This window comes from Aotus nancymaae, unplaced genomic scaffold, assembly GCF_030222135.1.
Source record: "Aotus nancymaae isolate 86718 unplaced genomic scaffold, 86718_ANA_hifiasm-v0.15.2.pri h1tg000007l, whole genome shotgun sequence".
In the NCBI taxonomy this organism is placed as follows: domain Eukaryota; kingdom Metazoa; phylum Chordata; class Mammalia; order Primates; family Aotidae; genus Aotus; species Aotus nancymaae.
This window is the reverse complement of record NW_026988418.1, coordinates 2,020,791-2,034,434: the sequence shown is the minus strand read 5'-3', so window position 1 is coordinate 2,034,434 and position 13,644 is coordinate 2,020,791. Positions and strand designations below refer to the sequence as shown.

The following is a 13,644-nucleotide window of genomic DNA, read 5'->3' as shown; positions in this document are numbered from 1 at the left end:
AGGAGTTGGGTGCAGAGACTCATTCCTGTAATCCAAACACTTTGGGAGGCTGAGGCCGGAGCATTGCTTGAGCCCAGGAGTTCGCGACCAGCCTGGACAATATGGTGAAAAACCCGTCTCTATAAAAAAAACACAAAAATTAGCCAGGCATGATGGCGTGCGCCTGTAGCAACTTGGGAAGCTGAGGTGGGAGGATCACCTGAGCCCAGGAAGGTCAAGGCTGCAGTGAGCTGTGATTGCACCACTGTACCCCCGCCTGGGCAGCAGAGTGAAACTCTGTCTCAAAAGAAAAAGAAAGAAGAAAAAGAGACTGGTGAGGGTTTCTAATTCTAAGTGCAAATGGAAACCACGGAAGGATTTTGAACATAAATTTGCCTTTTGAAAAACCACTCTTGCTGCTGTGTGGACTTTTGGGAGGTAAGAGTGGAAGATTGGACGCAGGGAGACCATTTATGCGGCTCTTCCCATGATCCTTGTGAGATAATAGTGGCTTGGGTATACTGTTAGAATTATTGAGAGGGGATTAGATTCTGATTTTGAAGTAAAAGCTAAGACTTGCTATTCTAATACACTTAATTTTCATATTTTTGCATTGCCTTTTTCATTCCTTAAACACTATGCAAAAGTGAAGCTTACATATTTGGAATGTTTGGCAACTGGTGTTGTAAAAATTCGTTCATGGTGTGATTAAATCATATCCTGCAATTGTGTTCATTTTAGTATTGGAGTTGCAGAATTTTAATACCTTTTAAACACCTTATTTTATTGGTATTAGCATTTTTTTGGCATTATATTACACGTGTCTGAAAGAAAATTATTTATACAGCAACTCTTATTGTTCCTCAAACTTAATTAGGCACAATTAAAATTCTACTTAAAGATAAATTACTTTAAGACTTTTTTTTAATTGTAAAATATAGCATTTTTTTTTAAGAAAATCACAGAATGGAAATACATAGTATAATGAATAATTATAAAATAAACATTCATGTAACTACCGCCTAAGTCTAGAATTAGAACATCACTGGCTTCCCAGAAGTTCCATGCCACCCTCTTATGCCCTTCCCTGATCTTTATGTGTGTGAAGATGTTTTTCTAAGGTTTATACCTGAGAATAGAATTGCTTTGTTGTGTGGTATGCGTATCTTCAGTTTGCCTAGATGTTACCAAAACATTTTCCAAAGTGATATACTAGTTTACACTCTCACCAGTAGTGTATAAATGGACCTATTGTCCTATTCTCACCAATACTTAATTTGGTGAGACTAAAAATTTTTGTCAATCTGTTGGCTATGTAATTTTATTATGATTTTCACTGTGCAGTTCTCTTAATTCCTGATGAGAGTTAGGAAGTTATTCCCTCATAATTATTGTCTAAAAGCTTTATACTATTGCATTTTATACTTATGTCTTTAACTGGAATTGATTTTTGGTATCATGTACAGAGAAGGTCCCATTTAATTTTTCATATAGATAATCCACTTTTCCCAGCACCATTTATTGGAGAGTTCATCCTTTCCCTACTGCTCTGTAGGACCACCTTTGTTAAATATCAGCATTCCTATATGCTTGGGTTATTTTGTGGACTTGTTTTTTCCATTCCATTGACTTACTGGTCTATCCTGCACCAATACTACACTCTCTCAATTATTTTATTTTTTTACTGAAACTTGTTATCTGATTAAGGCCTCCCACTTCCTTTTCTCTAGTGTTTGGCGATTCATTGCTGTTTGCAAGGCAAAATTGCAAATCTAAGCAAAGGATGTCCCATAGCCATAGCTGCTAATGGACTTTCTTTCTTTTTTCCTCTATTTCAGTGTAACCATACAAGTTCCCTAGCTTGCTCTAAAAGTAGTGATTGTTTCTGGTTCACCCTTTTCCTGAAGGTATATTGGGAGGATTGACCACTGCTATTATAATTATTTATAGTAATCAATACCATTACTGAAACCAAAGTCCTCTAAGTTAGAAAATTACATGTAATTTCTTCAGACAGTTTCCTACTTAGCCAGTGGTAGCTGACCCATTCTTTTCCTTGGCTCATGACTTGATTCTGACTCTTTACATTGCAAATTCTAGATCCCTATTCATTTAACAAAAAACTTGCATTTATACTTTGCCTTTTCTTTGAGTGATCTTTCTTCTTCCTTGACTTAATAAAAATCTGGTATTACTTCCTTCGTAACTCTGGAATTCTCCAGGTTAGCTAAATCAACCCACGTGGTCAATGTAATACACGTGTCAGAGCAAGAATATTCTCATATCCCATTTTGTGCTTCCCACAACAGTGGCTACTTTAAGCTAGGCCTTGTACTAGGCAGTGCCATGGCTCTTCCCTTGAGTGAATTGTCTAGTAATAAAATCAGGGATACATACAACTAACTGGTAAAATCATCAGTAAAAGCAATCAAGAATTGTGTAGGTAGCCCCTCTGATTGGCAAACGAACTGTTTGTTTGTTTGTTTGTTTGTTTGTTTGTTTGTTTTAATCTCCATTAAGTTATTCTTTGGCTCATAGCACATATGGTTAAAAGCAGAAGCTCTGGAATTAGACCTGGGTTGAATACAGGTTCTTTCTCTCTGGGATAGCTGTATGATGTTGGTATCTCACTAATTCTTATTGATAAAATGGAGATGATAATATCTATTCTGATAGTATCGTTGTGAAGATTACATGAGATTACTTCTTAGAGCTGTTGTAACACTTAGGTTTTCAGTAAATCTTAACTATTATTGAACAATTGTTTTACTCACTTTTTAAATTTAAAGCATTTAAAAATTAATTTGTCTGTTTGGTTTTGGTTGGTAGATGTACTTTATGAAAAATCGTGCCCGAAGGCAAGGTATTAACTTAAAACTTCTACCCAATGGATTCACCAAGAGGAAGGAGAATTCAACATTTTTTGATAAGAAGTAAGTTTCTAACTTTTTAGTATATCAGGTGTTCCGATTTGATCAGGATCACCGTTTAAGGTTTGGTTGCTATAGAGCATTGCTACCCCAAGTGTGGTTCTGTAAACTGTTTGTTGTTGGTCCATGACAGGATAACTGTAGTAATTGTGTGTCATGTAACTCTAAAAAATTTGGGTTTGCAGAGTGTGTGTGTGGGTCTGTGTGTGTGTTTCTTCATATCATTTGAGAAGCTTCTCAAACATTAATGTGCCTATCAGTCACCTAGGCATCTTGTTAAATATGCTTGTTGTGATTTTTCAGTAGGCCTGGGTTGAAGTTTGATATTGTGCATTTCTAACAAACTCCTCAGTGATGCTGATTGTTTGTGAAACATATTTTGAGTAGCAGCACCCTAGAACTCTCTCATACATTAGAAATAAACTGTTTCTTTGAGACCTAAGATGCCAAGAAAGTATTTCAGGGTCTTCCAGGACAAAATAGCAAGTAAAAGCAGGACTCCTGTATGTTTTAATCAAGGCAACTCTGCTTTTATATTCTTTCTGCATTGGGTTTCTAAATAAGATTTCATTTAAAAGCTGTCAATGGAGAAGAAGGGGACTTTGAACTCTTTTGAGTATAGATAATGTAACAGATTAGTTTGCTGCTGTCTGAAAAATGTTGAGTTGAAAAGGCCCCAAGAATACAGAGGAGAATAGGATCCCAAAGTACTTTAAGTAGCCAACTAAATTATTAGATAATACCTTTCAGAAGTCAAGATTTTTTATTTAGAATTTTTAAAAACCTGAGGGAGTCCCTCCTTTTTCAGCCTCTTAGTAACTGTGGGGCCTTGAACAAATCACCTTACTTTCCCTAGGCCTCAGCTGTATGATGTGGGGAGTTGGGCCAAGTAAACTCTGAGGTGCCTTTCCAGTTGTACTCTTCCATAAATTGAAAAGACAGAGCCACCAAAATTATCATTATTCTAGTAAAACTTCTACTTTTTCTGCTGTTAACATAATTAGAAGATGACATTGTCCGTTTATTGTGTATAAGACATAAATATTTGTAAAAATTATTTTTCATTTTTCCTGGTTGTCTTCCAAAAGTAAAGTAATGCTGAGGCAGGTGGATCCCTTGAGGCCAGGAGTTTGAGACCAGCCTGGGCAACATGGTGAAACCTCATCTTTACTAAAAATAGAAAAATTAGCTAGGTGCAGTGGCACCCACTTGTGGTCCCAGCTACTCTGGAGGCTGAAGTGGGAGGATCACTTGAGCACAGGAGGCGGAGGTTGCAGTGAGCTGATATCATGCCACTGCACTCCAGTTGGGTGACAGAATGAGACCGTGTCTTAAAAAAAGAAGTAGTGTCTTGCATTTATCAAATGTGAGATGATTCCTTTGTGCATTTTGAAACTGACGTATGTAGAAATTGCCGTAATTTGAAGTTTATGGTAAGTGGTTAGTGCCTTCTCAAATACAAAATATGTTCCTGTTTTTTGAAAGAAACCATTCAGAATGATTGTAATCAGAGATTAGTTCTCAGTAATGAAAAGCAGATGGCCTCAAGTATAACATTTTTGTGTCTGTAGATACATGAATGTATGTGGGAAGTTTTTATCAAGAATATTACACAGTATATTTTCCAGGTTTAGTATATTTTTGGTTGTTTTGAAACTCCCCAGGTCTCTGAAATGGCAAATCAGATTCTTCTTGCATTAGTCTTTTGCTCATAAATTTATAGAAATTTGGGATTGGTTTTCTTACATTTTTAGTGTTTCCCAGGAGGAGGTGAGCAACATAGTATGTAATAATAGGCTTAGAATCCATTTCTTAGTTTTTCACCATCTGCAAAATGGAGCTCATGATAGCTACTCTGTAGAGTTACGGCCTTTTAGTGTATTAATTCGCATAGGCAGTAACTGGCATGTGGGAAGGAATCAGTTCATAATAGCTATTACATAAATAATACATCTGTATCATTAAACAGTTTAAAGGAAGAATTCCACCTGTAATTCCGCTATCTAGAGGTGACCACTAATAAAAGTTTGTAATGTTTCCTTCTAATCACGTTTCCTCTTTTATTCATCTAAAAAAGTAAAACACAATATAAAATACTTATATAAAACGACATAAAGTGACATGACTCTGCCCAAGTTAAACATTAATTTTTTATTGAGAAATACACATCATTTTTTCCTGCAGCTAGATTTTCCATATAGCAATACATTGTGAACCTCTTTTCTTGCTAATGCAAATCTACACCTCATTATTTTTAAGTAGGATATTCCACCTTTGACTATATCCTATTTTATTTAATTATTTCCATATTCATGAATGTTTTAATTTATGTCTGTTTTTAATGATTATAAATAACACTGTACTAAACAGCCTTGAACAAATTGTTTTGTGTGTTTACCTGACTTTCCGTAGGATCAGTTCCTAGAAAGCATAATTACTGGATTAAAGAGTACAATGTATTTAAACTTCTGAGAGAAACTCTGCTTTGTCTCCATAAAACATTACCACTTTGTACTTTCATCAAAAAAGTATGAGTGCTTGTTTTAGTTATACCTTAACTTTAGTTTAATATTACAAACTTTTTTGTGGGCAGCTTTATTAGAGAGGTTGAGCTCTTGGATTTTTAACTTCTTGTTAAGACATTGCCAGATGTCCACTGCAGGAGGCAGAATCACCGCCATTTGAGAACCCCTGCTTTAGATGAATACAGAAGACATACTTATTGAATGTATAGTTCTAATCTTTTCTCGGTCTAGATAATTAATATAATGTAGATAGAATCAGGATTCTGGTGTCTTATATTTTACCTTTAAGAGGAAAAAATGAAAAAAAGACATTTAGAGGTACCTTGTTTGAGATACTTATGTCTTACCAGCTATGCACATGAAAATGAGCAAGGTTTTAGATGATTGCAATGGTATTTGCTGGAAAGAGGGAAGAGAGGAAATGAAATTTTTTCAAAGAATTCTCTTCAGCTCCCATGTCCCCAGTATTCTAAGAGACTAGTTTTCAATACTTTTTTTCTATTAACTTTCAAAAGTTGGTTATAGCTTTGACTCAGATAAATGTAAATTCGCATGTTGCCTTTACTGTTTGATGTACATTAGGTGACCTAGGGCAAGATTTGATTTACCAGGTTATTAAGAGGATTAAATGAAATATTAATAATAACTAAAGTAGTACTTGGCACATAGTAAATAATATACAGTGACATTGAAGATTTGCATTCCCTTCACTGAAATCCTTAGGAATATGCCACATTTACTGTGTATTCCATTCACCCCTCATAGGTCTGGGACAACACTGTGTAATCAGACAGTACTATTTGTGCAGTGAAACCTATAAATATTTACCTTATAGTGGGTAAATAATGACTGTAGACTGTCTCAGGTTTTGCTGCCGAAGGAGTTAAAAATCTTTCAGTTTTGGAGATTTTGGAATTGTTGATATGAGAAGTTGGTCTTGTACTAAGACTATTATTAATACTCCCTAGGTATTAAATTGATTGCTTGTTTAAGCAACTTGGGCTGCAATATAGTCAGAATCTCAAGTTCATGTTGCTTAAAATTTAAATGTTTTAACTTTTGAGGAATCTGATTGAAGACTTTTGTATTGTTTTTGTAACTTTTCTATAAAGTCTACGTTTATTTAAAAAAAAAAGTTTTAAATTTAAAAGCCCACATATGAAGTGTGATGAATGTACCATTGTACCTGAATTACTCTGTAGAACTGTCAGCAGGTGATTGTAGCAGCTGGCTGGAATAGGTTCGTTCTAATCCAGGCACGCTTTATGGCAGGCATTTTCACCAGTATGACTGAATCTCCTAAAATTATATGTGAAATTATGTGAATTTTTCTAAGAATAAGAATTGTAATTTTCACTGAATAGTCAAAGTGAGGTGAAGTCAAAAATGTATGCAATGGGGATGAATTTTAGAGGACTAGTGAATTGGTAGGAGTGTCATAGTAGATAGCTGTAATCAATAAAGTTAAGTTCAGGGAGGCTTATGTAAGTTGATCCAAAGCAAAGTTGACATTCTCTGTTAAAAATAGAGGAGCTTGGGAAGGAAATGTTGGCTCTCCTGCTTATTTTGGAGCAGATCCCAAACTACTTTAAAATAGTGGCTTTTTCAGAGGTAATTCCTTTACCACAACTCTTTGTAGGGTCTATAACTTTATGTTCACTTTCACCCAGTGCTAATCAAATCTGTTGAAAGAAATATGAAAGATCTATATGAAGAAAATGTAAATTCTCCTGAAAGACTTAAAAGATGTGAATAAATGGAAAAAAATGCCATGTTCTTAAACAACTCAATGTTGTTTATTAAGTGATCTTTTAAGTCTGATGCGATCCTAATCAGAATATCAATGAGACTTTGTTATTTATTTATTAAGAAGATAGTTCATAAATAACTGAAGTTTATTTTGAAGACTAACATGGCAGAAGTGCCTGGAAAAATCTGAACAAAGAAAAATTATGAGGCTGGACTCATCAAAATTTATGAGATTATAGTAGTTTTATGGTATTGGCCTATAAATCTGTTACTAGATCATAGAAAATAAACCATATATTTGGTTCTCTGGTCGATGATCAAGGTAACATTTCAAATTAATACAAATAATTACTTATTTAATAAATAGAGTTGGAACAGCTTGCATTTGAGAGGAAATGTTGACTCTTTTACTAAATAATATTCAGGTGGATCAGAATCTTAACATGAAATAAAAATACTGGAATATTTTCATAATCTTGAAGAGAAGAGACATTCCATCCAGAAGCCAAAAGGAAAAGAATAACTAAATTTACATGGCAAAAGAAGACTATAATAAAGTGAAAAGACTGGACCAAAAAAGGCTTTAACATATATGTCACAGAAGGCTTATGCATTAGTAAGAAAAAAAGACTAGCAACTAATTAGGAGGGGAGCAGAGGATGAGAATAGATGGTCGTAGAAAGATACATATACATGCATAGTATTTGGCTGATAAACATATTAATAATATCTAATGTAAGGAAGGTATGGGTTAACCAGGCCATTTTCCTCTTCCATTGTTCTTGAGAGTTAAATTGGTACAGTCATTTTAGAAGGCAATTTGGTAATGTTTCTCAGAATGTTATATATTTTGTTACATAAAATTATTACATCTTAAAATGTTACAAATAAGTGCTCAAGGAATTTAGCCTACAGATATATTTGTAGATGATCTACAAACTAGAGATATATGTACACGTGTATCTATTGCAGTATTGTTTTTAGTAGTGTAAAAACTGGCACCAACCTAACATATCCTTCAGTATAGACTGAGTTAAATAAATGGTGGCGCCTTCATACAGTGGAATTCCATGCAGCCATTAAGCAGAACAATTAGACATACAAGTACTGTCTTGGAATACTATCCATGACATGTTCAGTGAAAAAAAAAAAAGAATTGGAGTTTAAAACAATTGTCTGAAAGATAGGAAGCTCACTTTAAATTAGTGTTTCTAAAGCGAGACGCCATCTCTACAAAAAATTGTAAAATTAGCCAGGTGTGGTGGTGAATGCGATGATTGCACCACTGCACTCCAGCCTGGGCAACAGAGTCTCTTAAAAATTTTAGAGCCCTGTCTCTTAAAAAAAAATTTTTTTTTAAGTAATAAATTAGTGATTCTTTGCCTCTGAACCCCTTTGGGAATCAGCTGAAATATATGAGTTCTATTTGGCATGTAATTTGTATCTGTTAGATAGGAAAAATTTCGTAGATGAACCATGTTTTTTATCCCCTCTGGTAGTAGAGTTTGTACTGAAGCTGTTAACCTTGATTAAGAATGTTTCAAGAAATAACTCTTAGAATCTTGCTGAACTTTCTTTAAGGGCATTACATGTTACTTCTAGGGCATTACATTACCCCACCCAGTTGTCTCCATGTATGTAACCATGGGAGAAATGTCTCTCTGATCTCTGTTTTTTTTTTTTTTTTTTTTTTTTTTTTTTTGAGACTGTCACCCAGGCTGGAGTACAGTGGCACGATCTCGGCTCACTACAACTTCCACCTCCCAGGTTCAAGCAATTATCCTGCCTCAGCCTCCTGAGTAGCCAGGACTACAGGCACGTGCCACCACGTCTGGCTACCATTTTGTATTTTTTGTAGAGACAGGATTTCACTGTGTTAGCCAGGATGGTCTCAGTCTTCTGATTTGTGATCCGCCCACCTCGGCCTCCCAAACTGCTGGGATTACAGGTGTGAGCCACCCCACCCGGCCCTGATCTCTGTTTCTTTTAATCAACTGTTAGTTTTTTTCTGAAGCCAAACAGAATATGGTGGCTTCAAATGCCAGCTCTGAATGTTTACTAGTTTTGTGGCTTTATATCTTTAGTTCATTTTCCTCATCAGTAAAATGGACAAAAGTGTAATCTACCTAAATATATACCAGTATTTTTGTTCCTTTGAAACATTTTTTTCAGACCTGCTTTTTAGGATCATTTTGTTCTCCTTTTTAAGATTTCTTTAGTGAAGTTCTTATAAAAATATGTTTTTTCAGTTTTTATCTTAAAACATCTTTATTTCATCTTATTTTCTTTTTTGTTTTGTTTTGTTTTGTTTTGTTTTTTTGAGACAGAGTCTCACTCTGTTGCCAGGTGCCAGGCTGGAGTGCAGTGGCACGATCTCGGCTCACTGCAACCTCCGCCTCCCGGGTTCAAGCAATTCTCCTGCCTCAGTCTCCCTAATGGGACTACGGGTGCACACCACCATGCCCGGCTAATAGTTTTGTATTTTAGTAGAGACAAGGTTTCACCATGTTGCCCAAGGTGGTATTGAACTCCTGAGCTCAGGCAGTCCACCTGCCTCAGCCTCCCAAAGTGCTGGGATTGCAGGCATGTGCCACTGTGCCTGTCTTATTTTCATTTTTTAATGGAAATAAAATACATACCAAAAAATACACAAATCATTAATGTACCAAGATTAAAAACATTACCAGCACCCCAAAAGTCTTTACTGTCCCCCATGGGAATACCTACCACCTCCTCCTCCCAAGTTTACTATCTTCCCTAACTTTAATTTTTTTTTTTTTTTTTTTGAGACAGTCTCACTCTGTTGCCCAGGCAGTGGTACAGTCTCAGCTCACTGCAACCTCCACCTCCTGGAGGTCTTATGTTTAAGTCTTTAATCCATCTGGAGTTAATTGCTCCACTGATTTTTATCTGGGGACAAGTTCAATGAATAATTTCTATTTTCTCTCTAAAGATCTTCAAATTATTACCAACTGTTGCCTACCAAAAAGGAGTATCTAAAACACCTAATACCAATTACCTTTTTTTGTTACAGCTTTATAGAGGTATAGTTAACACACAACAAAGTTATATGTTGTACAATTTGATAACTTTTGACATATGTATAAATTGTGAAACCATCACTGTATTCATCCCTTCTCACACTGCTATAAAGAAGTACCTGAGATTGAGTAATTTATAAAGAAAAGAGGTTTAATTGGCTCACAGTTCTGCAGGCTGTACAGGAAGTATATGACTGGGGAGTTGCCAGGAAACTTAACAATGATGGTGGGAGGTGAAGGGAAAGCAGACACTTTTACATGGCTAGAGCAGAAGGAAGAGAGAGAGGGAGAGGTGCCACACACTTTTAAACAACCAAATCTTGCAAGCATTCACTATCATGAGAGCAGCACTGAGGGTGAAATCTGCCCCCATGACTCAAGTCACCTCCCACCAGGCCCTACTACCTCCAACATTGGGGATTAATATTTGACATAAGATTTGAGCAGGCATATGGTCCCAAACCATATCAATTAACAAAATCAGGGTAGTGAACGCACACATCAAACCTGCAGATTTCCTTTTTCACGTTTGTAATCCTTCTTTTCTGTCTCTCCTTCCCCCTCCCCACTCAGGCTTCCACGAAGGGATCTCCCTTTTGTCATTATAGATGATCCAAATCTAAATATCAAATAATGGCCAGAGCAGTTTATTTTTGAATTATGACTTAACTATAGTTTTATGTAGACTTTAGAGGACTAAAAGTAGACTTTCCAGTAGACTTTGTTGGTTCCTTTAAAAGTGATATCAAAAATACTGTGAATATCTGGCTTACGTCTATAATCTTAGCTACTTGGAAGTCTGAAGCAAGAGGATCACTTGAGACCAGGAGTTCAAGTCCAGCCTGGGCAACAAAATGAGACCGAATCTCAAAAAAAAAAAAAAAAAATTTAATTAACTGAATGTGGTGGTGCACACCTGTGATCATGCCACAGCACTCCAGTCTGATTGACAGAGCAAGACTCCATCTCTTAAAAAATATATACTATAAATACTATTTAAACAAAAGTCTTATTTGGAACACAGAATGTATGTTTTGTCAGAAGGAATTTTATTGTCTTTGTAGTTTTGTGGATTTTCTCTGTTGAGTTTTCAGGAGGCTGTACATATGGAATTCAGCTGTGCCATATTTTCTGCTCAAATATATATAGTTACAGAAGGGAAAATATATGAATAGCAATAATCACTACGTTTCTCAGCAGTATCATGATGGAAAATACCTGGTTTTGATGGCTTTTAGATCTAAAACAGCAAAAGAAAATGAAGGAGAGGCAGATACCTAGATGGATTATTTTGCGTTTTCCAGAAACTGTATTTTCTGTTTGTGATTTTCTCAGAAGACAGAATAGTTTCTTCATTTGCAGTTTTCATGCTTCCCTGTGCTAAAGCTTAGTTTCTATAGTTTACTGGGGAAGTGAATTTATTACTTTTGCCTTTTGAATTTTTTTTTTTTTGGCATTAACTTTTGGATAGTTTATTCTCACTCAGTAAAGGCTATTTTAATGTTTTTATTTTTTATTATTACTTTCCTACCTGGACTTACTGACATGACGTGCTTCCATAAATGTTAGAAAACAAAATCTTGTGACCGTAATCTGGATCCTTGTCTTAGACCTAAATATCCTCTTACAAAACCTCTCTCCCTCTGGATGCATTCTTACTTGTTTGAGTATGTAAAATTTCAGTCCAGTCTATAGAAGCTAGACTAGTTTTTTGTTTTTTTGTTTTTTTTTGGTTAACTTTGAAACTGCCTAATCAAAAAAGTTATTATTAAATAGAATTCATTTTTAATTTGGTCATCAATTCAAGCCATCAAATGTTTATTGAATGTACTATATATACACAACACCAGACGAGGCTTTGTATAACTTTGCCCTCAAGAAATCATAGTTTACATGTTGCCTTTATTAATTATATCTTTTAGCTTTTTTCATGTTTGTTTTTCCAAGGGCTATATTCATCTCCACTTTGTTCAGACTTATAAACTACTCAGAAAATACATTTAAGCCAAACTATACTGTGTTTTTGTATATTTAAAGCACAGTGGATATTAAATCAATAATTGGAAATTTTCCATGAGAGTTAAATGGCCTAAGTGTCACTGTTATCTATAACAACAGGGTATTTTAAAGCTACCTTGCGAAATATCAGAAAAGTTTCAATTTTCCAAAATATGTAATTTGTTTTAAAGCTATTATTACAATTTAACATGCTGTTACCTCTAAAACAAGCCAAAATCTGAGCACCACTGATTTTATCTGAAAACTAGTTCAACTAACAAATTGTATATTCTCTCTAAAGATCTTTAAATCCTTGCAAATTGTTACCTACCACAAAGCATGTGATTATCTAAAATAACTAATACTAAATACCTTTCTTTTTACAGCCTTACTGAGGTATAATTGACATATAATAAGCTGCCTATATTTAAATTTTACAGTTTGATAATTTTTAACATATGTACAACCTCTGAAACCATCACTAAGATCAAGATAATAAATATATATGTCAAACCTAATAATTTGTTCACCTTTTATATAATACTTTGTTTTTGTCCCTCCTGTCTTCTCCCTTTCCATGACATTTCTTTGTTTTTTTTTTTTTTGTTTTTTTTTTGTTTTTAGATGGAGTTTTGTTCTTGTTGTCCAGGCTGGAGTGTAATGGCCTATTCTCGGCTCATTGCAACCTCCGCCTCCTGGGTTCAAGCAATTCTCCTGTCTCAGCCTCCCAAGTAGCTGGGATTACAGGCATGTGCCACCATGTCCAGCTAATTTTTTGTATTTTAAGTAGAGACAGGGTTTCACCATGTTGGCCAGGATGGTCTCTGTCTCTTGACGTTGTGATGCACCCGCCTCGGATTCCCAAAGTGCTGGGATTACAGATGTGAGCCATTGCACCTGGCCCCATGCCATTTCTGATCTGCTTTTTGTCACTCTAGATTAATTGGAATTTTCTAAAGTCTTTATATAAACTGATTCATATAGTATCTACTCTGTTTTTTGTCTGCTCAAACATATAGAATTACAGAAGGGAAAATATATGAATAGCAAAAATGACTACATAAGCATAAGACATTTGAGATTCGTCTAGGTTGCCACATCCAGGTTGTTCATTTTATAGATATATTGTAATTAGTTTGTCCATTGGATTTATTTATTTGTTGATTGTTTATCTACCATTTTTTAACTTGAGGGACTGCATATTTCAATATTAAACAGAGACTTGAACACTTCTATTGGAAAACTACCAAAGTGCTCAATGTATATAGCACATAATATAATTTATTCTGTTAGGACACTGTAGCTTGCAAGCTTCTGGCTACTGCCCAATAAGAATGACAATATTTTACTTTTATGATTTCCCAGGAAACTAATGGAATTTGCTAATGCTTCGGTTCCCAGGTTTTGCTTTAAAAAATGCAT

The 13,644-nt window shown here is 35.1% G+C and overlaps 2 protein-coding genes across 2 annotated transcripts in view; one reads left to right on the top strand and one right to left on the bottom strand.

Annotated features, from left to right (window-relative positions):
* LOC135273279 (neuroblastoma breakpoint family member 11-like) overlaps positions 1-13,644 on the bottom strand; it is a gene marked incomplete at its 3' end in the record, with an annotated part of 138,835 nt that overhangs the window by 13,501 nt on the left and 111,690 nt on the right. The window lies entirely within an intron of this gene.
* Positions 1-13,644, top strand: part of LOC135272311 (uncharacterized) — a 107,811-nt gene that overhangs the window by 3,737 nt on the left and 90,430 nt on the right. The window contains exon 6 of the mRNA XM_064370763.1: positions 2,809-2,912. Within this exon, the coding sequence (XP_064226833.1) occupies positions 2,809-2,912 (104 nt within the window). The remainder of the gene's footprint in view (positions 1-2,808; positions 2,913-13,644) is intronic.